The sequence below is a fragment of the Pongo abelii genome, chromosome 20, assembly GCF_028885655.2.
Source record: "Pongo abelii isolate AG06213 chromosome 20, NHGRI_mPonAbe1-v2.0_pri, whole genome shotgun sequence".
NCBI classification, from domain to species: Eukaryota; Metazoa; Chordata; class Mammalia; order Primates; family Hominidae; genus Pongo; species Pongo abelii.
Genome location: NC_072005.2, coordinates 19097331 through 19121854, shown reverse-complemented (window position 1 = coordinate 19121854; position 24524 = coordinate 19097331). Strand labels below are relative to the sequence as shown.

General features: G+C 55.7%; 3 protein-coding genes and 1 long non-coding RNA gene across 11 annotated transcripts in view; 2 read left to right on the top strand and 2 right to left on the bottom strand.

The window, feature by feature from the left end:
* Positions 1-20581, top strand: part of CERS1 (ceramide synthase 1) — a 26401-nt gene extending 5820 nt beyond the window's left edge. For 4 of the 7 annotated variants that reach the window (XM_054539965.2, XM_054539962.2, XM_054539966.2 and 1 more), the window contains exons 3-7: positions 6857-7037; positions 10679-10840; positions 11707-11854; positions 12057-12166; positions 12999-13181. In XM_054539965.2, coding sequence (XP_054395940.2) covers positions 6857-7037; positions 10679-10840; positions 11707-11854; positions 12057-12166; positions 12999-13080 — 683 coding nt within the window. In that variant the 3' untranslated portion in view covers positions 13081-13181. Of the gene's footprint in view, positions 1-6856; positions 7038-10678; positions 10841-11706; positions 11855-12056; positions 13182-19320; positions 20004-20412 lie in introns of those variants that run through there. The other 3 variants (XM_024238389.3, XM_054539963.2, XM_054539967.2) reach the window with 3 other exon arrangements.
* LOC134760631 (uncharacterized) lies at positions 13043-21990 on the bottom strand. Its single transcript, XR_010138444.1, has 2 exons — positions 21643-21990; positions 13043-14089 (listed from the first exon to the last, which is right to left on the bottom strand). It is a non-coding gene; the product is annotated as an uncharacterized LOC134760631 (long non-coding RNA).
* On the top strand, positions 20725-23549 carry GDF1 (growth differentiation factor 1). The gene is made up of 2 exons (XM_054539968.2): positions 20725-21049; positions 21651-23549. Exons 1-2 carry the CDS (start codon positions 20725-20727, stop codon positions 22439-22441), a joined length of 1116 nt encoding a protein of 371 aa, XP_054395943.1. The 3' UTR covers positions 22442-23549.
* The window catches only part of UPF1 (UPF1 RNA helicase and ATPase), a 36418-nt gene continuing 34716 nt past the window's right edge, over positions 22823-24524 (bottom strand). For both annotated transcript variants that reach the window (XM_024236989.3, XM_024236990.3), the window contains exon 24: positions 22823-24524. The gene's annotated coding sequence lies outside the window, so the exon portion shown is untranslated.

The following is a 24524-nucleotide window of genomic DNA, read 5'->3' as shown; positions in this document are numbered from 1 at the left end:
CCGCCCGCCTCAGCCTCCCAAAGTGTCGGGATTACAGGCATGAGCCACCGTGCCTGGCCTCTCTTAACATTTTGGAATGGACTTGCCTTTAGCTTCTTTTTTTTTTTTCCCAGACGGGGTCTTACTCTGTTGCTCAGGCTGGAGTACAGTGGTGCGATCACGGCTCACTGCAGCCTGGACCTCCTGGGCTCAAGCAATCATCCCACCTCAGCCTTCTGAGTAGCTGGGACACAGGTGTGTGCCACCACTCCCAGCGAATTTTTTTGTATTTTTTGGTAGAGATGGGGTCTCACTATGTTGGCCAGGCTGGTCTTGAACTCCTGGCCTCAAGCAGTCCTCCCACCTCAGCCTCCCAAAGTGGTGGGATTACAGGCATGAGCCACCTCATCCAGCCTTAGTTGCTTTTTGTAAATGACACTCACGTTAGCTGATTATTTCCATGTGCATTTATTGAGCGACTACTGTATGCCACAGCTGAGACACAGCTAGTAACGGGTCAGAGAAAGCCCTGTGCCCTCATGAAGCTGGCCATGTGGCAGGGGCGACAGACAGTGCAGTATGCGGTCTATCAACAGCAATAAGTGTGGACGAGAAAACTTGTGTGGAGAGAAGAGGCAGTGTGCTGTGTTGGGGAGGTGGGGAGGGGCAGTTTTTAGCAGGGACAGGGGTGGCCCCACTGAAGGGGACTGAGTGAGGGCCTGGAAGTGCCTGGGGCAGGCAGGAGAGGCAGGGACTGCTGTCCAGGCGAGTGGGGGCCATGCCATCCAGGACTCGGAGGCCATGGTCAGGATTTGTTACTTATCTGTGGGCTGGGAGCAGAGGAGGGATGTCACCCTGGGTTGGGCATTTACCCCAGGGGTCCAGGAGGGGGCTGACAGCAGGAGCTGGAGCCTGAAGGGACTCCCACCAGGACTGAGCTGAGGGGAAGGGATGGGAGCAAAGTGGCCAATTTTAGAAATGTTTAGAAGGCAGAGCTGATAGTATTTGCTGCCACCCTACAGGTGGTGTGAAAGGAAGAGGGTGAGGATGATGCTAGGGTCTTGTGAGATGGGGGCTGGTCAGGGAGACCAAGATTCTGGATTCAGGGATGGAGACAAGGCAGGGATGGCACTGAGTGTCCCAACAGCAGGTGGGATACGAGTATGAAGAGGTGGGACAGGCCAGGCATGGTGGGACAGGCCAGGCATGGTGGCTCACTCCTGGAATCCCAGTACTTTGGGAGACCAAGGTGGGAGGATCACTTGAGCCCAGGAGTTCGAGACCAACCTTGGGAATATAGTGAGACGCCATCTCTACAAAAAATAAAAAGATAAAATTAGCTAACAAATGGCTTAGATGGATATGGTGGCGTGTGTCTGTGGTCCCAGCTCCTGGGGAGGCTGAGGCAGGAGGCTGAGGCTGAGGCTTGAGCCCGGAGGTCGAGGCTGCAGTGAGCCAAGATTGCACCACTACATTCCAGCCAGGGTGACAGAGTGAGGCCCTTTCTCAAAAAACAAAAGGAGGGAGAGGAGATTTGAGACCCCTGAACTAAGCCAGGACTTCCCCCCTATCCTGTGGGGAGGTAAAGCTACAGGAGGGTTGAGGGGCCCCTGTTGGAAAGGTGGGCAACAGATCCAGCGAGGTGGCCCTGGGCAAAAGCTCGGGCTCACATGTTTCTGGAGAGTCAGGATGGAGACGATCAGGGCATTTCAGAGTTTCAAACAATTTTCATTGAAATTCTGGAAGAGGGCCGAAGAGGGCCGAGCGCAGTGGCTCACACCTGTAATCCTAGCATTTTGGGAGGCTGAGGTGGGCGGATCACTTGAGGCCGGGAGTTCGAGACCAGCCTGGCCAACATGGTGAAACCCTGTCTCTACTAAAAATACAAAAATTAGCCAGGCGTGGGGATGCATGCCTGTAATCCCAGTTACTCGGCAGGCTGAGGCAAGAGAATTGCTTGAACCTGGGAGGTAGAGGTTACAGTGAGTCGAGATCACGCTACTGCACTCCAGCCTAGGCGACAGAGCAAGACTCTGTCTCAAAAAAAAAAAGGAAATTCTGGAATAGGGTGTGGAATAGGGGAGGGTTTTTTGTTTGTTTGTTTGTTGTTTGTTTTTTTGAGACGGAGTTTCGCTCTTGTTGCCAGGTTCTTGTTGCAATGGCACGATCTTGGCTCACCACAGCCTCTGCCTCCTGGGTTCAAGCAGTTCTCCTGCCTCAGCCTCCGGAGTAGCTGGGATTACAGGCATGCACTACCACACCTGGCTAATTTTGTATTTTTAGTACAGACAGGGTTTCACCATGTTGGTCAGGCTGGTCTTGAACTCCCGACTTCAGGTGATCTGCCTGCCTCGGCCTCCCAAAGTGCTGGGATTACAGGCATGAGCCACCTCACCTAGCCTGTTTAGTTTTTTTTTTTTTTAGAGACAGGGTCTCACTCTGTCGCCCAGGCTGGAGTGCAGTGGTGTGATCTCAGCTCACTGGAACCTTTGCCTTCTAGGTTCAAGGGATTCTCCTGCCTTAGCCTCGCGAGTAGCTGGGATTACAGGCATGAGCCACCACACCCAGCTAATTTTTTTTTTTGAGACGGAGTCTCGCTGTGTCACCCAGGCTGGAGTGCGGTGGCACCATCTCAGCTCACTGCAACCTCCGCCTCCCAGGTTCAAGCGATTCTCCTGCCTCAGCCTCCCGAATAGCTGGGACTACAGGTGTGCATCACCACGTCTGGCTAATTTTTGTATTTTTAGTAGAGCTGGGGTTTCACCATGTTGGCCAGGCTGGTCTTGAACTTCTGACCTCAAGTGATCCACCCACCTTGGCCTCCCAAAGTGGTGGGATTACAGGCATGAGCCACCTCAGTTGGCCTCCATTTTTTATTGAGGTAAAATGTGTATAACTTGAAATCAGGCACTTTAGCCAATCACAAAAAGACAAATACTATGTGATTCCACTTATATGAGGTTCCTACAAGTCATCCCACTCATAGAGACAGAAAGTGGGATGGGGGGGTGCCAGGGGCTGGGGGAGGGGGGAGGGGAATGGGGAGAGACTGTTTAGTGGGGACAGAGGACTGTTCCATTGGGGAAGAGGAGAATGTTCTGGAGATGGCTGCTGGTGACGGTTGCACAACAATGTGTACTTAACAGATGGCTTAGATGGTAAGTTTTTGCCATATAAATCTTACCACAATTTTTTTTTTTTTTTTTTTTTTTTTTTTTTTTTTTTTTTTTTTTTGGGAGATGGAGTTTCACTCTTGCTGCCCAGGCTGGAGTGCAATGGCGTGATCTCGGCTCACCGCAACCTCCGCCTCCTGGGTTTAAGTGATTCTCCTGCCTCAGCCTTCCGAGTACCTGGGATTACAGGCATGCGCCACCATGCCCAGCTAATTTTTGTATTTTTAGTACAGACAGGGTTTCGCCATGTTGGCCAGGCTGGTCTCCAACTCCTGACCTCAGGTGATCCACCTGCCTCCGCCTCCTGGCCAAAAATTGACCATTTTAAAGCGAACAGTTCATCAGCTTTTAGTCCATTCACAGTGTTGTTCAACCACCCCCTCTGTCTAGGTCTGGAACATTATCATCCCCCACAAAAAGAAACCCCGTCCCATTAGCAGTCACTCACCAGTCCTCTCCCCCAGCCCCTGGCAGCCACCAATCTGCTTCCTGTCTCTGTAGATTTGCCTGTTCTGGGCATTTCAGATCACTGGAGTCTCACACTGTGTGACCTTTTGTGTTTGGCTTCTCTTACTCAGCATCATGTTTTTGGGGTTCACCCACATTGTAGCATGGATCCGTGCTTCATTCTTTTTCATGGCTGCATAGTATTCCACTGTGTGGAGGTAGCCTGTCTATTCTTCATCCATCCACTGATGCACATTTGGGTTGTGTCTGCTGTTTGGTTGTGTGCTGCTGTGGACAGGGACACATGAGTATCTCTTTGAGTCCCTGTTTTCCATTGTCAGGCACACACCCTAGTGGACTTGCTGGGTCATGCTGACCGTTTGTGTGTACATGGCCATCAGGGCTGAGTGAGGACAGTGGACAAACAGTCATGGGGGCCAGGGATCGCTGGAGAGATGTGGGCAGGAGACAACAGTGCCTGGACTGGGGTGGGGGTGGCATGGGCCAAAGAGGGGACCCTGGATGGGGGTCCTAGTGTAACTCGGCTGCAGAAGGGGCCAGGCCGAGATGAAAGTTGTCGCAGAGGTGGTTCATGGGGCATCTGGAGGCAGCTGGGCTGCAGGGCAGGTCACCAAGGCAGGGGCTAGGAAGCCGCAGATGGAGGCTGGAGGGTCTGTCTCGGGGGTCTGCAGAAAGGGAGTGGCCAGAGAATGGGGAGCAACCCAGAGAGTTCCAGGTTGGTATGAGCAGAGCACAGCATGGCTTCCCGCCTTTTTTTGTTTTTTGTTTGTTTGTTTGTTTTGTTTTGTTTTGAGACAGGGTCTGGCTGTGTCTCCCAGGCTGGAGTGCAGTGGCAACATCTTAGCTCCTGCCACCACCTCTGCCTCCCTCCAGGACTTAAGTGATCCTCCCATCTCAGCCTCCGAGTAGCTGGGACTACAGGCATACAACACCTCACCCGGGTTTTTTTTTGCTTTTTGTTTTTTTTTGCGACAGAGTCTCGCTCTGTCGCCCAGACTGGAGTGCAGTGGCGCAATCTCGGCTCACTGCATGCTCCGCCTCCCAAGTTCACGCCATTCTCCTGCCTCAGCCTCCCGAGTAGGTGGGACCACAGGCGCTCGCCACCACACCCAGCTAATTTTTTGTATTTTTAGTAGAGACGGGGTTTCACTGTGTTAGCCAGGATGGTCTCGATCTCCTGACCTTGTGATCCGCCCACCTTGGCCTCCCAGAGTACTGGGATTACAGGCGTGAGCCACTATGCCCGGCCCCGGCTAATTTTTATATTTTTTTTGCAGAGACAACATCTCACCATGTTGTCCAGGCTGGTCTCGAACTCCTGGACTCAAGCAACTCTCCTGCCTCGGCCTCTCAAAGTGCTGGGATTACAGGTGTGAGCCACCGTGCCCATCCAGAGCATAGCCCTTGACTTTGGTGTCTGGCAGCCTCTGGGGATGTGGCTGAGGAGAGGAGGAGGTGGACGTGGTGAGGTGGGCTGGTGTGTGACCCATCACCTGAGTGTGGTGGCCAGGTGCACCAGGAGGCAGGAGGAGGGGAAGGTGAGGCAGGACCCACTTGGTGAGAGACCCTGCGCTTGGTGGCATGGTGTGCCTAGGCATGGCAAGACTCCATGGGCAGCCGCCTCTGTCAGGGCCAGGGATTTGCAGGGAGTGGGCCCAGGACACCCGCAAGCCAGGGACCTGTTAAGACAAAGACAGGGAGAGGGCCGGGCGCAGTGGCTCATGCCCGTAATCCCAGCACTTTGGGAGGCCTAGGCGGGCAGATCACCTGAGGTCAGGAGTTCAAGACCAGCCTGGCCAACACAATGAAACCCTGTCTCTACTGAAAAAAAAAAAATTAGCTGGGCATGGTGGTGGGTGCCTATAATCCCAGCGACTCGGGATGCTGAGGCAGGAGAATCACTTGAACCCAGGATATGGAGGTTGGAGTGAGCCGAGATCCCGCCACTGCACTCTAGCCTGGGCTACAGAGCAAGACTCCAGCTCAAGAAAAAAAACAAAAAAACGAGAAGGGGCACTGGGCTGGTTGAGGTGGCTCATGCCTGTAATCCCAGCACTTTGGGAGGCCAAGGCAGGAGGATTGCTTGAGCCCAGGAGTTCGAGACCAGCCTGGGCAACATGGCAACACAAAAATTAAAAAATAAATAAATTATCCAGGCATGGTGATGGGTGCCTGTGGTCCCAGCTACTCAGGAGGCTGAGCTGGGAGGATCACTTGAGCCCAGGAGGTCGAGGCTGCAGTGAGCTATGATCACACCACTGCACTCCAGCATGGGCCGCAGAGCAAGACCTACTCTAAAAATATATATAAAAAATTTAAAATGTATATAATGATAATAATGTGTCTATATTAGTTCAGCATTTGTAGCAAATATGCCACTTAAAGCCAGGGAAATGGAAATCCGTGGGTGTGTTGGGGCAGAAGAGAGAAAGGAACTTTCTGTCCTATCTGCTCAATTTTTCTAGAAACCCAAAACTCTTCCTAAAATAAAAATCCCTCCTGGCCGGGCACAGTGGCTCACGCCTGTAATCCCAGCACTTTGGGAGGCCGAGGCGGGTAGACCACCTGAGGTCAGGAGTTCGGGTCCAGTCTGTCCAACATGGCAAAAGCCCATCTCTACTAAAAATAGAAAAAAATTAGCCGGGCATGGTGTCCGGCGCCTGTAATCCCAGCTACTCTGGAGGCTGAGGCAGGAGAATCACTTGAACCTGGGAGGTGGAGGTTGCAGTAAGCTGAGATCGTGCCGCTGCACTCCAGTCTGGTGACAGAGCGAGACTGTGTCTCAAAAAAAAAAAAAAAGATGGCTGGGTGTGGTGGCTCACGCCTGTAATCCCAGAACTTTGGGAGGCTGAGGCGGGCGAATCATGAGGTCAGGAGATCGAGACCATCCTGGCTAACACAGTGAAACCCCGTCTCTACTAAAAATACAAAAAGTCAGCTGGGCTTGGTGGCATGCACCTGTAGTCCCAGCTACTTAGGAGGCTGAAGCAGGAGAATCGTTTGAACCCAGGACGTGGAGCTGAGATCACGCCACTGCACTCCAGCCTGGGCGACAGAGGGAGACTCTGTCTCGAAAAAAAAAAAAAAAGAATTGGAAATGGAAAGCCAGCAATCAGACACTCACAGTTATCTGGGTACTGGGAGGACGCGTGTGGCTTGGAGGGTGTCATCGGGTCATGGAGGCGGTTGTCTAGAGGCTTCGCAGCGCCCTGACTGTGAGATTTGGCTCTCTGCAGACTGGATGCCGGGCATGGCAGTGCCACGGGACATTGCAGCCGCCTACCTGCTCCAGGGAAGCTTCTACGGCCACTCCATCTACGCTACGCTATACATGGACACCTGGCGCAAGGACTCGGTGGTCATGCTGCTCCACCACGTGGTCACTCTCATCCTCATCGTCTCCTCCTACGCCTTCCGGTAAGGACAGGATCGGGTGGCAGGGGGCCGAGGCACAGCCCACACAGAGTGCGGAGGCTGATGATGTTGCTGCAGGGCACAGAGGAGGCCGTGGAGGGGATCACATCAGGTCGGAGTGCTCAGGGGTCCAACGAGGGGACAGACCAGAGGGAGGAAGGCTGAGGAGGGGATGTGGGCCTGGAGATTCCTGAGGGAGATTCCGCAGGGATGGGGTGAAACAGGCCCAGAGAGCCATAGCCACCGCACCCCACTCACCCACCCAGCTCCTCAGACGCTGCCCTTGACCAGCCAGGTCACACACCCAGGAGTTCCTGAGTACCTGCCATGCCCAAGCAATGGGGGCACGGCTGTGAACGCAGCTGACACACCCTGATGTTCTAGAGCCAACCACGGCCGTCAGTGAGCCTTTCAGATGGAGTCTGTCCAAACCTCACCGTGCTGTGTGCATAAAACCCACCCCGGCTTCAAAGCCTTTGTATACAACCGAGTGAAAATATCTTATCCACCCTTTTATTTCTCTCTTTTTTTTTTTTTGAGACAAGGTCTCGCTCTGTCACCCAGGCTGGATTGCAGTGGCGTGACCATAGCTCACTGCAGCCTGGACCTCCTGGGCTCAAGTGATCCTCCCAACTCAGCTCCCTGAAGTGCGGGGATTACAGGCGTGCGCCACCACGCCTGGCCTTGTTATCTCGACTCCATATTGAAATGACAATATTTTGGATATACTGAATTAATTAGAATGCATTATTAAAATTAATATTACCTGTTTTCTCTTTCTTGTTAAATGTGGCCGACAGAAACTTTAAAATGAAATACACTGCTCATATACTATTCCTACGGGACTAGCCACTCTAGCTGCGATAATAGAGTAGCCACGCCCCACAAATATAGAGCAACAAAGAGGTGGCCCTTTCAACTTTAATTAGACTTAAATAAAACTCCAGGAGCAGTAGCTCATGCCTGTAGTCCCCCAGCTACTTAGGAGGCTGAGTCAGGAGGATTGCTTGAACCCAGGAGTTTGAGTTCAACCTAGGCAACATAGGGAGACCCTGTCTCTAATAAATAAATTTTTAGGCTGAGCGCAGTGGCTCACGCCTGTAATCCCAGCACTTTGTGAGGCCGAGGCGAGCGGATCACGACGTCAGGAGATCGAGACCATCCTGGCTAACACAGTGAAACCCTGTCTCTACTAAAAATACAAAAAACTAGCCGGGCGTGGTGGTGGGCGCCTGTAGTCCCAGCTACTCAGGAGGCTGAGACAGGAGAATGGCATGAACCCGGGAGGCGGAGGTTGCAGTGAGCCGAGATCATGCCACTGCACTCCAGCCTGGGCGACAGAGTGAGACTCCGTCTCAAAAATAAATAAACACATACATAAATATATTTTTAAAATTACTTTATCTTATTTATTAATTTACTTACTTATTTTTTTGAGACAGGGTCTCGCTCTGTCGCCCAGGCTGGAGTGCAGTGCCATGACATTGGCTCACTGCAACCTCCGGCTCCCAGGTTCAAGCAATCCTCCCGCCTCGCCTCAGCCTCCCAAGTAGCTGGGATTACAGGGGTATACCATCACACCAGCTAATTATTATATTTTTAGTAGAGATGGAGTTTCTCCATATTGGCCAGGCTGGACTTGAACTCCTGACCTCAAGTGATCCACCTGCCTCAGCCTCCCAAAGTGCTGGGATTACAGGTGTGAGCCACCACATCTGGTTAGTTTAAAAAATAATTTTAAAAAGCCCCCATTCCATTCCTCAGCCACACAAGCCACAGTTCAAGGGCTCAGTGGCCACAAGTGGCTGGTGGCTCCCATGTTGGACAATACAGGTTTAGAACGTTGCCATAGTTCTAGAAAGTTCTATCAGACAAGGCTCTCTAGAGGGCAGAATCAGATGATAGAACCAAAAAGGAAGGAAGGAACAGTTCATTTGAAGGTGATAAGAATTACGGAGAAAAGGCCAGGTGCAGTGGCTCATGCCTGTAATCCCAGCACTTTGGGAGGCCGAGGTGGGCGGATCACCTGAGGTCAGGAGTTCGAGAACAGCCTGGCCAACATGGTGAAACCCTGTGTCTGCTAAAAATAAAAAAATGAGCTGATTAGCTGGGCATGGTGATGAGCGCCTGTAGTCCAAGCTACTCAAGAGGCTGAGGTGGGAGAATTGCTTGAACCCGGGAGGCGGAGGTGGCAGTGAGCCGAGATCTCACCACTGCATTCCGGCCTGGGCAACAGAGCGAGGCTGTGTCTCCAAAAAAAAACTGTGGCTGCAGGTGTTAGGTGTAGGTGCGTTGGTCTGGGGGTGACAGATGAGCAGATGAGCAGAGACTGAAAGGAGTGAAGGGAGGTGCTGAACACCAGGCACTGGCATGCTGGGTCATGGGGACAGCACGTGCAAAGGACCTGTGGCAGGAGACAGAGCAAGGAACAGGGACTTGGTGAGAGACACTTCCCCAAGTCCAGGGTGAATCCAGGCCCCTCGGGCAGTGCATCTGTCAGGTGGAGACTCTGCGGAAGGACAGGGGATGGTCTTTGGGCTTATTAAGATTCTAATGGGGCTGGGCACGGTGGCTCACACCTGTAATCCCAGCACTTTGGGAGGCCAAGGCAGGTGGGTCACATGAGGTTGGGAGTTCGAGATCAGCCTGACCAACATGGTGAAACCCCGTCTTTACTAAAAATACAAAATTAACTGGGCATGGTGGCGCATACCTGTAATGCCAGCTACTTGGGAAAGCTGAGGCAGGAGAATTGCTTGAACCCGGGAGGTGGAGGTTGCGGTGAGCTGAGATCGTGTCATTGCACTCCAGGCTGGGCAACAAGAGCAAGACTCTGTCTCAAAAAAAAAAAAATTAAAAAAAAAAAAAGGATCCTAATGGGCTGTGGCAGAGGCCTTTCCTGCAGCGATGGCCAGGCTGCACGTACAGACCTGGAAGTCTCACCATGGTGGTGGTGTCCAAAGTGAGGGACAAGTTCATGGAGGATCTGGACATAGAGTGGCCCAGGCCTGTGAGAGTCGGAGGTCATAGAGGGTCAGAGGTCACCAAGATGAGGAGGGGCCAGCAAGGAACTTCCAAGACTGGGCACAGTGGCTCCCGCCTGTAATCCCAGCACTTTGGGAGGCCAAAGTGAGAAGATCGCTTGAGCCCAGGAGTTTGAGGCCATTCTGGGCAACATAGCGAGACCCAGTCTCTACTAAAAATTAAAAAAATTAGCCGGGTGTGGTGTTGCTTTCCTGTAGTCCCAGCTCCTGCGGGGGCTGAGGTGGGAGGATCACTTGAGCCTAGGAGTTTGAGGCTGTAGTGGGCCCGATCACACCACTGCACCCCAGCCTGGGTCACAGAGCAAGACCCTGTCTCAAAAGAAAAATAAACTTCCAGGGAGCCCCCTGGGCCACACGGGGACACTGAGGCAGGGAAGATGAGGGTCTGGTTGGGGGGTGCACAGCTAAGTGGGGGACAGTGAGGAAAGGGCATCCTGGGAAGTGGAGATGGGCAGGGCAGGCAAGCCAGGAAGGGTGGCTTTGAAGAGGCCCACGGGGAGCCTGAGGTGTAGCCCAGGGACTTTGTGCTGGGGGCCTTAGTGCAGAGTGGAGGTCCCCCAGTGTGAGCCGCCCTCTCCTCTCTGCCTGCTGCTGCCCCAGGTACCACAATGTGGGCATCCTTGTGCTCTTCCTGCACGATATCAGTGACGTGCAGCTTGAGTTCACCAAGCTCAACATTTACTTCAAGTCCCGCGGCGGCTCCTACCATCGGCTGCATGCCTTGGCAGCAGACCTGGGCTGCCTCAGCTTCGGCTTCAGCTGGTGAGTGGTAGGGAGTGCTGGGCAGGGAGGGAGGTGTGGCCTGGTGAGGTGGGTGTGGCCAGAAAAGGGGCGGGACCAGGCAGGGAAGGAGACGGGGCCCAGTGAGGTGGGTGTGGCATGACAAGGGAGGGGCCTCATGATTTGGGTGGGACTGTGAAGAGGCGGGGCTTTACAGGAAAGGAGTAGGACTAGGGTGGGGCCAACTGAGCTAGGAGTGGGGCTGGGCAGAAAAGGATAAGCCAGGTGAGGTGGGTGGATCCAGGAAGGGGAGGGGCCTGGTGAGATGGGTTGGGCCAGGCGTGGAAGGGGAGGAGCTAGACTAATACAGAGCAAGCCAGAGGTGGGGCCAAGCAGGGTTAGGGTAGGGCTAGGCAGAGAAAGAGGTAGGGCTTTGGTGTGGTGGGGAAGACCTGACAGAGAAAGGGAGGCGCTGTGCAGGGAAGGAGGTGGGGGCTTGGTGAGGTGGGCGGGGCCTGGCAGAGAAGGGGAGGGACTGGGCCGGGAAGGAGGTGGGGCCTTGGTCAGGTGGGTGGGGCCTGGCAGGGAAGGAGGTGGGGCCATGGTGAGGTGGGCGGAGCCTGGCAGGGAAGGAGAGGGACTGGTCAGGGAAGGAGGTAGGGCCTTGGCGAGGTGGGTGAGGCATGGCAGGGAAGGGGGCGCTGGGCAGGGAAGGATGTGGGGCCTTGGCAAGGTGGGCGGGGCATGGCAGGGGAGGGGGACAGAGCAGTAGTAGAAAAGAAATAGGTGGGCAGAGGTGGGCAAGGATGGGACAAGGGGGCAAGGGTGGGTCTAGGACGGGATAGGACAGGGACTGGGTAGGGCACCGTCCCCCTCCACCCACGGCCTCCTGACTCCTCCCACCGCAGGTTCTGGTTCCGCCTCTACTGGTTCCCGCTCAAGGTCCTGTATGCCACCAGTCACTGCAGTCTGCGGGCAGTGCCTGACATCCCCTTCTACTTCTTCTTCAATGCGCTCCTGCTGCTGCTCACCCTTATGAACCTCTACTGGTTCCTGGTGAGTTGGCCCCAGCTCTCCTCCACAGTGGCGGTCCCGTCCTCGTCCCAATCCCTGTCCCTTCCTCAGGCAGTCCCGGGGAGGGGCACCTTAGGTGGCAGACAGCCTGTGTGGAGGGCCTGGGACAGGAGCATACAGCTGTCAGCAGGGCAGTGGCGTGGCGGGCTTTCTTCTCACTGGCACCTCCCCTCCCCTCTCGCAGTACATCGTGGCATTTGCAGCCAAGGTGTTGACAGGCCAGGTGCGCGAGCTGAAGGACCTGCGAGAGTATGACACAGCCGAGGCCCAGAGCCTGAAGCCCAGCAAAGCCGAGTGAGTGTGGAGGGGCCCGCGCCCTGCGTTCCCTCCTTTAGTGTCACCCGTCCAAGCGTGCTTGTGGGCAGGCCCCCAAGACCCAGCAGCAGATGAGGCCGACGCGGATGCTGCCCCCCAAGCCTACTCCAAAACAGAGACTTGCAATAAAGGCGTGGATGATGTGGCCAGTACCCTGAAGGACAGGACAGTGAGGAAGGGGAGGGAGAGGCTGGGGAGGGGCAGGCAGGGCGACAGGCAGGGTCTTGGCGGTAGGGACACTGAGGGCCAGGCCTAGTGGCTGGCGTGGCCGGAGTGGCGAGCCAGGGCCCCATGGGTGGTGAGGAGTAGTTGTTGGCCAGGCTGGATGACGACCTCTGACCCATGTCGCCACTGGAGCTGGTGGCAGTGGGGCTGGGGAGGAAGGAACGCCAAGGGCCGCAGAGAGAGCCCAGGCTCCATCTGGGCTGAGACATCTGGCCTCCGAGTCTGACAGGGGAGCCCACTGCCCGGCCAAACAGGAGCTGGGGCTGGGAGCTCAGACTCAGTCCAGCCCAGGAGGGAGTCCTGGGGAAGGAGACAGCCCACGAGCCTCACCAGCCCTGGGTGACAGCCAGATGGTGTCCGAAGTCCCAGGCCTGGGGCAGGCAGTGGGTGCCTGGGCCAGGGATGAATGGAGGCCGAATTGGGTAACAAGCAGAGTCGGGGTGTGCAGTGTCTCATAGGCAACGTGAGGAGTGTTTGAGCAGGAGCCAGGGCAGGAGGTTGTGGAAGGCCCTGGAAGGTGCTCATCAGCCAGGCCCTCTGATTTGGCCAGTGGGGGCCATCAGTGACGTGGGAACGATGGTTTCAGGGAAGCAGTGGCTCAGAGCTCCGTGACATTTTTTGGAACGGGAGGTGTGAGATGCAGACATTTAACACATCCGGGGCTGTAGCCAGGCAGAGGAGCATCAGACCCCCCACCCTGTTTGGAAGGGAGAACCCATCAGATTCGCCTTGGGTGTAGATGAAACAGAAATAAAAGAATCAAAGACGACTCAAGACTTTTGGCTCGAGCTGGTATTGACTGAGATGGGATTGGGGCAGGGTCACATGGGTTCTGGCAGATGCGGCGTTAGGAGCCTCCTTTTGAGGGTGTTAGATTGCACTGTCCTTTGAGCATGAGTCAAGAATTCTTTTTTTTTTGAGACAGGGTCTCACTCTGTCGTCCAGGCTGGAGTGTGCGGTGGCACGATCTCGGCTCGCTGCAACCTCCGCCTCCCAGGCCCAGGAAGTGATCCTCCTGCCTCAGCCTCCCAAGTAGCTGGGACCACAGGCATGCACCACCATGCTGTGCTAACTTTTGTATTTTTTGTAGAGCTGGGGTTTCCTCATGTTGCTCAGGCTGGTCTCAAACACCTGGGCTCAAGTGATCCACATGCCTTAGCCTCCCAAAGCTGCTGGGATTACAGGCATGAGCCACTGCAGCTGGCCTGAGTCGGGAATTCTCCAGAGATCAGCTAGGTCTCCCCAAGGAGTCTTCCAAAGGTGGCAATGGCTAAAGGGGGCACCAGTTTGGCCACATCTAGACACCAGGAAGGTCCTCTTGCTGTAGAACAGTGAGCTCATGGTGGGGACATCCTTGGAGGTGCAGAACCCAGAACAAGAGGAAGCCAGACCTCCCAGCCCCACCAGTGTCTGGCTCTGTCCCCGCTGAGGATGTCTCATCAGAACACAGGGTAAGAGCTGGCATGTCCTCTAGGACGGCAAAGCATGGACTCTGCACAGAAGTGCCAGAGTGTATCAGGGAACATCCTGCGATGATTGATCCCATAGGCACCACCAGCAGAATTCAATTCCTCCAAGGACAGCCGGAGTTAGCGCAGTTGGGTATAAAACAGGATGGGATGAAGGCAGTCAGGCTGAGAGACGTCTTCCAAAAGAGCCTGTCAGGATGCCCAGAAACTGTCAAGATCATGGGAAACAGGGAAAGACTGAGGAACAATCCAGGGTCAGAGGAGACCAAGGAGACAGATGCCACCTGCAGCATGGGCTCCTGGACCAGGAAAGGGACCTTCACCAAGAAGCTGGTGAATTCAAATCATATGGAGAGTTTAGTTAATAGCAAAGCACCAATGTTGGTTTCTTTAGCTGCGACCCATGTGCCATGGAAATGTAAGCTGTAATGTCAGGGAAGCTGGATGGAGGTGACATGAGCTCCCTCTACTCCCTTTGTAGCATCTCTGTAAATCTAAAATTATTCTAAAATAAAAAAGTGTTTGGCCAGGCGTGGTGGCTCACGTCTGTAATCCCAGCACTTTGGGAGGCCAAGGCAGGAGGATGGCTTGAGGCCAGGTGTTCAAGACCAGCCTGGGCAATATAGGGATATCCAGTTTCTACACACACATACACACACACACAACCCAAAAAAACAAAAAAACCCAGCCATGTGTTGTGGCACACACCTATAGTCCCAGCTACTCAGGAGGCTGAGGTGGGAGGATTGCTTAAGCCAGGGAGCTGCAGTGAGCCGTGATCACACCACTATACTCCAGAGCAACAGAGCAAGACCCTGTCTCAAAACAAAGAAAAAAACCAAACCAAAACAAACAAAAAAGTTTATTTTAAAAACAGGTATGAGAGACCATCAAAAATGGCATTGAAGGCCAGGCGCGGTGGCTCACGCCTGTAATCCCAGCACTTTGGGAGGCCAAGGCAGGTGCATCACTTGAAGTCAGGAGTTGGAGACCAGCCTGGCTAACATGGTGAAACCCCGTCTCTACTAAAAATACAAAAAATTATCCAGGCATGATGGCGCACGCCTGCAATCCCAGCTACTAAGGAGGCTGAGGCAGGAGAATCGCTTGAACTTGGGAGGCAGAGGTTGCAGTGAAAAAAAGGCATTGAATGTTACTTTCCCAGGGACTCTATAACAACAAAAGTAACACAAACTTGTGACTTAAAACCACAGGAACTTATTCTCTAATATTTCTGGATGACAGATGTTGAAAATCAAGGTCAGCTGGGCGGTGCTCCCTCTGGGAACTCTAGGCGAGGATCCCTCCTTGACTCTTGGGCTTCTGGTGGCTCCAGGCATTTCTTGTTTTGTGGCTGTATCACTCCAGTCTCAGTCTCTGTCTTCCCAGGGCTTTCTCTTCTTCTCTTCCGTCTCTCTTCTCTCTTATAAGGACACTTGTCAATGGTGAAGCAGGTCAGGGTCACTGGTCTTATTGTCTAAGGTGTTGTCTGAGCTTGTGGTCTCACGACCAAGAAAATCAAGGAACGTGGACACAAAGTCTGAGGTTGGAGCAAAAGTTTAATAAAAGAAAGCTCTCCACAGCAGAGAGAGGATTCCAGGTGGATTACCGTTTTAACAGTTGAATCCAAAAGCTTCTTCTTTTTTTTTTTTTTTTTTTTTGAGACAGTGTCTTGCTCTGTCGCCCAGGCTGGAGTGCAGTGGTGTGATCTCAGCTCACTGTAACCTCCGCCTCCCAGGTTCAAGCAATTCTCCTGCCTCAGCCTCCTGAGTAGCTGGGACTACAGGCATGTGTCACCAGACCCAGCTAATTTTTGTATTTTTACAAATGGGGTTTCACCATGTTGGCCAGGCTGGTCTTGAACTCCTGACCTCAAGTGTTCCTCCTGCCTCAGCCTCCCAAAGTGTTGGGATTGTAGGCGTGAGCCACCGCGCCCAGCCTGTTTCTTCTTTCTCTTTTTTTTTTTTTTTTTTTTTTTTTTTTTTTTTAGCGACAGGGCCCCACTCTGTCGCCCATGCTGGAGTGCACTGGCTCAATCATAGTTCACTGCAGCCTCAACCTCCTGGGCTTAAGTGATCCTCCCGCCTCAGCCTCCCAAGTAGCTGGAACCACAGGCACCCACCATCATATCCAGCTAATTTTAAAGTGTTTTTGTAGAGACGAGATCTCACTATATTACCCAGTCGGGTCTCAAACTCCTGGCCTCAAAGCAATCCTCCCACCTCAGCCTCCCAAAGTGCTGGCATTACAGGCATGAGCCACTGCCTGGTTCCGAAAATCCAATCAGGATTGGAACCCTTCAGAAAACCAAGACCGAGAACCACTTTTAGATAACTCAGGAGGCATGAAGCAAATCAGAGAGCAATTAATTGGCTTGATCTCTTCCTCACCCCATTGCACCCCACTGCTGCTTCTTGAGCAGCCTCACCTCCAGGGTCCCCTCATCTGTACCCCTTCCTCTGAATTCCCTGTCCTCCTCATGGCCCTCAGGGGACCCCTGGTGATGTGGGTAGCCAGTACCCTTCTCTCCTACACTGATGCCCGTAGCTTCCTTGTGGTCACTCCCATGTCCTTGTCATGACCCAGCCCCTCTGTCCAAAGTCCCCATTGCCCTCTCAGGGGCTGCCGGGACCAGCCATCCATTGAGACACTCTCACCTCTCTCTGGATCTGGTGACCTGCACCCAATACTCCGTAAATCCCATTTTCACCTCTGCTGCACCTGCCACCGCCCCTGCAGCAGTTCTAAAGAACTGGGCTGGGCACGGTGACTCGCACCTGTAATCCCAGCACTTTGGGAGGCCGAGGCTGGAGGATGGCTTGAGCCCAGGAGGTCAAGGCTGCAGTGAGCCACGACTGCACCACTGCACCCCAGCTGCGGTAACAGAGCAAGACCCTGTCTCAAAAAATAAAAATAGAAAACTGTGAACTTCAGCGCCTATGTCTGGCCCATGTAGGAGCATCTTCCCTCCTGAGGGTTCCTGGGCACCAGCTGTCCCCATCATCATCATCTCCTGCACTGATAATCTGGCCAACATGTCCCCAAGAAAGCAGGAGTGGCCGGGTGAGGATGTCCACCTGCTGCTACAGTGGACAACAGTCCCTCTCTCTCTGAGGCTAGGGATGTTCACCCAGCTTTGCCTATTCAAGGACATTTCAACCCAGGAGAGAACGTGCTCTCTGCTCTTCTCCACCACTGGCCTCATCAGCCTGTTTCCCTCCCTTGTAGCAGAATTCCTAGATCCTCCTGGGTCTTCCTCAAGCCCAGCTGTGCCCAGTCTTCCTCCCCTCATCCCGAAGACCACTCCTGTCCAGCTCCCATGTGGCTCTCTTGGTGCTAACCCCAGAGAGTCCCCTCCCCTTCTTCTTCTTCTTTTTTTTTTTCGAGACAGTCTCGCTCTGTCACCCAGGCTGGAGTACAGTGGTGAGATCTCGGCTCACTGCAACCTCTGCCTTCCAGGTTCAAGCGATTCTCCTGCCTCAGCCTCCCGAGTAGCTGGGATTACAGGCCTGTGCACCACACCTGGCTAATTGTTGTATTTTTGTTAGTAGAGATGAGGTTTCACAATGTTGGCCCAGGCTGGTCTTGAACACCTGACCTCAGGTGATCCACCCATCTCGGCCTCCCAAAGTGCTAGGATTACAGGTATGAGCCACCATGCTTGGCCCCGGCTATGTTTAAAATTTTTGTAGAGATGGGGTCTCACTGTGTTGCCCAGCCTGATCTCGAACTCCTAGGGTCAGGTGATCCGCCTGGCTCGGCCTCCCAAAGTGCTGGGATTACAGGCGTGAGCCACTGCTCCTGGCCCTTGAAGCCCTTTATTTGCTCTGCACTCCTGCTCTGTCTCTCTGGCCTCCTGGCTGGCCTCTTCCTCTTCTGGGGCCCTTTCTCTGCCCACACTTAATCCACACCAACTCCCACATTTCTCTCCTAGCCACGAAGCTCCGCTGAGTGTCATTCTCCATCTCCCATGTTTGACATTTCCAGCATCTTCTAAAATATCTCAAATCAGCCCCCAATTTCACCCCAGACTCCCTCTCTAGTGATAGACTAGTGTCAACACTAGTCTGTCAGTGTTGACAGCAATTTGGGGCAAAACCCTTGCAAGACCCCAGGGGGCCCTGTCTCCTCTGTCTCCCTCTCCTCCTCATATATGAAGAAACATCTAGAAAGTGCCTGCATCATCCTTCTCTCTCTGCACCCTCGCTCTGACTCTTTTCACCACAGTGGTGGATAGAAGCCGAAAGGTGTCAATCAGAGTAAGGCCATCTGGGCCCGGCATGGTGGCTCACGCCCATAAGTCTCAGCACTTTGAGAGGCTGAGGCGGATGGATCACCTGAGGTCAGGAGCTCGAGATCAGCCTGGCCAACATGGTGAAATCCCGTCTCTACTAAAAATATAAAAATTGGCGGGGCGCGGTGCTCACGCCTGTAATCCCAGCACTTTGGGAGGCCGAGGCGGGTGGATCACCTGAGGTCAGGAGTTCTAGACCAGCCTAGCCAACATGATAAAACCCCATCTCTACTAAAAATACAAAAATTAGCTGGGCGTGGTGGCAGGCACCTGTAATCCCAGCTACTTGGGGGGCTGAGGCAGGAGAATCGCTTGAACCCAGGATGCAGAGGTTGCAGTGAGCCAAGATCATGCCACCGCATTCCAGCCTGGGGGACAAGAGCGAGACTTCGTCTCAAAAAAAAAAAAAAAAATTTACCCCGGGCATGGTGGTGCATGCCTGTAATCCCAGCTACTCGGGAGGCTGAGGCAGGAGAATCCTGTGAACCTGGGAGGCAGAGGTTGCAGTGAGCCAAGATTGTGCCACTGCACTCCAGCCTGGGCGACAGAGCGAGACTCCGTCTCAAAAAAAAAAAAACAAAACAAGAAAAAAAGATAACAGAGAAAAGCTATCTCCCCCAAGGTGGGTACACCCCCACCCACACCCCAAAAGGCAAATACTGACAGCTGTTTCTGAGTGGGTAGAGAACACTTTGAAGCTTTTGCAGAAAAAACAAACAAGAATCAGCAGGAAAGCTCTGATAAAAAGCGCCGATGCTAAACTTTACCATTAGAGGAATCTATACTCTCTGTGGGAACTGAGTGGAGAAACTGACCTAAGACCTTAAAACCTTTAGCAAATACTAAAGACCATCCTGGAGGGCAGGAATGGAAAGCACGGGAACCCTCTGGAAAACAGTCAGGGTGTGTCTTTGTTTCCCGTAAGCCTCAGGGCAAACCCCCACCTTATACCAAAGGTGTTGATGCAGAAATGGAATCCCTGGAGTCATTCCGAGAGCCAAAAGGGGAGAGTGTGTCACTTACGGGAAGAATCGAGAAGCCACAAGGGTGGACGAAGAAACACCACTTACGGTCTCAAGGATCGCAGGCAAAATCAGAAGACAAGTGACAGATGGGAGGTCCAAGCAAGGCTTATCTCCTTTCAGATAAAGACCAACAGTCCTTGGATGGGGACAGCCAGTTGGCTGTGAAATGCATGCAGAGAAGCTGAGCTTCAGCCTAAGAGAAGAGCGAATTAAAGTGACAGAAGCCCTTTGGGAGGCGGAGGAGGGCTGACTGCTTGAGCCCAGGAGTTTGAGACCAGCCTGGGCAACATAGCGACCTCACCTCTACAACATAGCGACCTCATCTCAACAAACAATAAAAAAGTTAGCTGGGGCCAGGAGCGGTGGCTCACGTCTGTAATCCCAGCACTTTGGGAGGCCAAGGTGGACGGATCACCTGAGGTCAGGAGTTCAAGACCAGCTTGGGTGATATGGTGAAACCCTGTCTCTACTAAAAATACAAAAATTAGCTGGGTGTGGTGGCAGGTGCCACCACACTACTCGGGAGGCTGAGGCAGGAGAATCGCTTGAACTCAGTAGGCAGAGGTTCCAGTGAGCTGAGATTGTGCCACCACACTCCAGACTGGGCAACAGAGCAAGATTCTGTCTCAAAAAAAAAAAAAAAAAAAAGCTGGGAGTGGTGGCATGCCCCTGTAATCCCAGCTACTCTGGAGGCTGAGGTGGGAGGATCCATTGAGCCTTGGAAGTCGTGCCACAGCTCTAGCCTGGAGCACAGAGTAAGACCGAAAAAAAAAAAAAAAAAAAGAAAAGAACATGGAAGGGAAGTAAGTAGGGACAGCAGATGCCAGCCAGGGCCACTGGAGTCAAGGACTAGCCTTCGTGGGGTGGGTGGTGGAGGAGAGGAGGATGTGCAGGGTCCCACTGTGGAGGCGGTGGAGTTGTCAGGCCCAGGCTGGTACGTGGCTTTTGCCCTCCAGCGGCCTGGAGAGGCAGGGAGGAGGGGAAGAGGAAGGTTTAATTGGAGAGGGGGTAGCAAGGAGGAAGTGCCAGGGTGCCAGGAGGAACATACGTGCCTACGGGTCAGGTTGAAGAAGAGGCAGGGTGAAGGCGAGGCCCGGGCCTGGCCAGGTAAAAGGAGCCAGGGGGTGTGAAACGGCCAGAGAAGAAGCAGGAAAGAGGGCCAGGCGGCCGCGTGGGGTTCCCAGGCTAACCTGCCCCGGTTCTGACCCCCAGGAAGCCACTGAGGAACGGCCTAGTGAAGGACAAGCGCTTCTGAACCCCTCGGCCCCGCCCCCGTGGACCCGGCCCCACCCCGAATACCCCGCCCACACCCCCCGTCCTTGGCGCCCCTCCACCCCCTCCAACTCTGCTCCTCTAGGGCCGCCGCCACCTCCCCTGGGACCCCGCCCCCTCATCCTGCCTCCATTTCCCGGCCACGCCCCCCCAGGACCCCTGCCCCTCCGGGGACACCGGCCCCGCCCTCAGCCCACTGGTCCCCGGCCGCCGCGGACCCTGCGCACTCTCTGGTCATCACCTGGGAGGAAGATGCCACCGCCGCGGCAAGGTCCCTGCGGCCACCACCTCCTCCTCCTCCTGGCCCTGCTGCTGCCCTCGCTGCCCCCGACCAGCGCCCCCGTGCCCCCAGGCCCAGCCGCCGCCCTGCTCCAGGCTCTCGGGCTGCGCGATGAGCCCCAGGGTGCCCCCAGGCTCCGGCCGGTTCCCCCGGTCATGTGGCGCCTGTTTCGACGCCGGGACCCCCAGGAGACCAGGTCTGGCTCGCGGCGGACGTTCCCAGGGGTCACCCTGCAACCGTGCCACGTGGAGGAGCTGGGGGTCGCCGGAAACATCGTGCGCCACATCCCGGACCGCGGTGAGTGGGGCTTTCGCTGGGGGCACTGGTCCTGGAGGCCAGACCTCGCAGGGCGAGCCTCGAGAGTGGCCCGGGGATGCCCGAGCGGCTCCGAGGGTGCCCACCCGCCCTGTCCAGGCTACTAGCAACTTCGGCCACCGCACCCCACCCTTTCCTCGTCCTCTGCTGCACGCCGGGGACACATGTCAGGGGGTTCCCAAGACCAGTCCTTCTGCTTGATGCTGAAGCCCTGTCCCAACCCCATCCCCACCCCATCCCCACCCCCACCTCTTGACACTAATGCCTTCGTGTAGATGCCACCCCCACACCCTAGCATGGCTTCCCCAGGGGCCCAGGTTCTGGCTCATGTCTCCCACTTCGGCCACCCCTCCTCCTAAGCCCCCCGCCGAGGGCAGCCCACCCCCACGCCGCACCCCGCAGGGCGCCTTCCTTGGAACTCATGCCCTGCCCCCACTCCATCAGCCCACCCCGCCGCTTCACAGCCTTCCCACGGACGGTGCGCCCCAAGCCCCAGCGTTCACCTTCCTCCCTGTCCCTAACCGAGACCCCATGGGCAGGCCGGGGACGCAGCGCGAGCCAAGTCCTGTCCCTACCTCGCCAGGTGCGCCCACCCGGGCCTCGGAGCCTGCCTCGGCCGCGGGGCATTGCCCTGAGTGGACAGTCGTCTTCGACCTGTCGGCTGTGGAACCCGCTGAGCGCCCGAGCCGGGCCCGCCTGGAGCTGCGTTTCGCGGCGGCGGCGGCGGCCCCGGAGGGCGGCTGGGAGCTGAGCGTGGCGCAAGCGGGCCAGGGCGCGGGCGCGGACCCCGGGCCGGTGCTGCTCCGCCAGTTGGTGCCCGCCCTGGGGCCGCCAGTGCGCGCGGAGCTACTGGGCGCCGCTTGGGCTCTCAACGCCTCATGGCCGCGCAGCCTCCGCCTGGCGCTGGCGCTGCGCCCCCGGGCCCCTGCCGCCTGCGCGCGCCTGGCCGAGGCCTCGCTGCTGCTGGTGACCCTCGACCCGCGCCTGTGCCACCCCCTGGCCCGGCCGCGGCGCGACGCCGAACCCGTGTTGGGCGGCGGCCCTGGGGGCGCTTGTCGCGCGCGGCGGCTGTACGTGAGCTTCCGCGAGGTGGGCTGGCACCGCTGGGTCATCGCACCGCGCGGCTTCCTGGCCAACTACTGCCAGGGTCAGTGCGCGCTGCCCGTCGCGCTGTCGGGCTCCGGGGGGCCGCCGGCGCTCAACCACGCTGTGCTGCGCGCGCTCATGCACGCGGCCGCCCCGGGAGCCGCCGACCTGCCCTGCTGCGTGCCCGCGCGCCTGTCGCCCATCTCCGTGCTCTTCTTTGACAACAGCGACAACGTGGTGCTGCGGCAGTATGAGGACATGGTGGTGGACGAGTGCGGCTGCCGCTAACCCGGGGCGGGCGGGGACGCGGACCCAACAATAAACGCCGCGTGGTCTGTTCCGCTGGTCTCCTTGGACTCCTTGCCTGGGGATGGGGAGGGCGCCCCTCAGCCTTGGTGATCGGATAGGCTTTTCCACCTCCAGGCCACCTGCCAGAGGCCTAACGCGCCACTCCGGGGAGCCGCCCCGACGGGCCCAGGTGCTGCCTACGGGAGGGGCCCAGGGGCAGGGGTCGCCCTTCTTCAGTCCTGCAAGGCAGACCTGTCCCTTCTGGGCTTTGCCTGTCGCCCTGTGGCCTCCTTCACACCCCAACCCCTCACTCAGCCAGGGCACCAACCCCAGCACCCTCCACCCCCTGCATTTTATCCAACCTTGGTGTGAAGTCAAAACTGTTTATTAATATTTTATTGGTGACAAAAGAACTTAAATTGACCGAAAATCAAAAGTTACATTGCCTTGGTACAGTGCGCCTGGGTTTGTCAAGGCTGCTGCTACAAAGCTGGAGAACACAGCACAGGGCGAAGCAGAGGCAAAGCGGCCCAGCCCAACAGCCGGGATGGGGCAGGGAGCGTCCCTCAGGCCGCCGCGGAGTCACCGCGGAAACCTACCCAGTGCATGCCTCTACGCGGCCTACCGGAAGAAGGGGAAACCGAAAGCCCTAGAGCAATGGGAATAAATAAGAGTCCCTGCCAGAAGGAAGGTGGCCTGTGCGTCCCCGTCTGTCCCATGTAGAAGCCGGAATCTGGAGGTGTTCGGATCAGGGCCAGTGACGGCCCCAGGCCCGGGCCAGGGGAGGCTGGAGGCCTGGCTGCCAGGCAGAATGACACCCCAAGCCAGGCGTTCGAGGGACTGGGGCAGCTCTCCTAAAATGACCCTCTGCCAATGACACCACACCCTCAGCCCCTTCACACAGAACGCGGTAATTTCTGTAACTTGTTTCCTTACCCCCTAGAAGCAGCAATCACCCCATCAGCAAAGTTGCCGGCAGGCAGAGCTCCCAATTTGGGCTTTCGGTATGCAGTGCTCCGTGTGTCTAACCAGCACAGGGACCGTCGGTACCTCCTGGGGATGGGGACAGGGACAGGCCCTCTTGTCCTTCCACCAAATCTTCCACAAAGGCCCCCAGGAAAAAGCCGTCAATCCGGGAACAGCCACCTTCTCGCCTCCTGGCCACAGGGCCAGTCCTGGCCAAGGCCCCTCGCAATGGGGCCAAAAGCACCTTCCTCACAGGTGCGGGGCCCTGCGCCGAGTCCAGGTGGGAAGCAGCTTGGCTTCTGAGTCCAGCGGAGAACGAGCAGCTTCCAGGCTCGGCGGGCGGCTACCCCAGCGGCCCGATGCCCCGCAGCAAGAAGCCACTGGAAGCTAAAACCAACAACAAAAATCCTCCTCCGGCCACGGCACAGGTGTTGCTCCTCTTCTCCAGTGGCGCTGGCTTATTTAAACTGTTTCTGGAAGCTTCTCACATCTCCCAGGTCCACCGCTAAGATTTGAGAGACAAACTTAGGAAAGTATTCTTCAGTACTCCTTTAAAAGAATCTTGAAAAAAAAAACAGAAAAACCCCAAACACCCTTATTTTCTTTAAATGAAGGCCCTCGGAGAACACAGGCAGTGCGACGCGCGTCCGGTAGGCGTGGACAGACGCGCCCTCCCGGGGCTCTGCCCCGCACGCTGCTGTCTTTGCAAGGAGCCTGCTCGGGCACAGAAATGCGAAGTTTTTTCCTGCTAAGACGTAGTCCCCTTTCAATCAAAGAGAAAAAGAAATAAAAGAACAGAGGAAAGGGCTACTCTGAGATGAGGGTCTTCCTCCCTCCGCCCTGGCCGCAGCCCCGGTGGGACGGAGCGGGGCCTCCTGGTGGCCGCGGCTCCCGCGGGCCGGCCCCTCCTCCGCTCCCTCTGCTCCTCGCCGCCGCGGGCCAGCAGGGGGCGCTCGGCCTCGGCTCCTCTCCCTCGTGCGCTCTCCCTTCCTGTCGCTCACACAGTGGTGCTTCAGTTTTAGCAGTGGAAAACAGGTATCCGTTTATTTTTATTTTTTATTACCCAGAATAAGATGCTGATGGACTAAGCCACATTGCTTAGCTCTTCCGCCGCCAC

What these genes read in the sequence shown, in the direction of transcription:
- GDF1 (XM_054539968.2), top strand. Translation starts at nt 20,725, where the DNA reads ATGCCACCGCCGCGGCAAGGTCCCTGCGGCCACCACCTCCTCCTCCTC. An exon ending in GCGCCACATCCCGGACCGCG is followed by an intron (nt 21,050 to 21,650) that starts GTGAGTGGGGCT and finishes CTACCTCGCCAG; the next exon opens with GTGCGCCCACCCGGGCCTCG.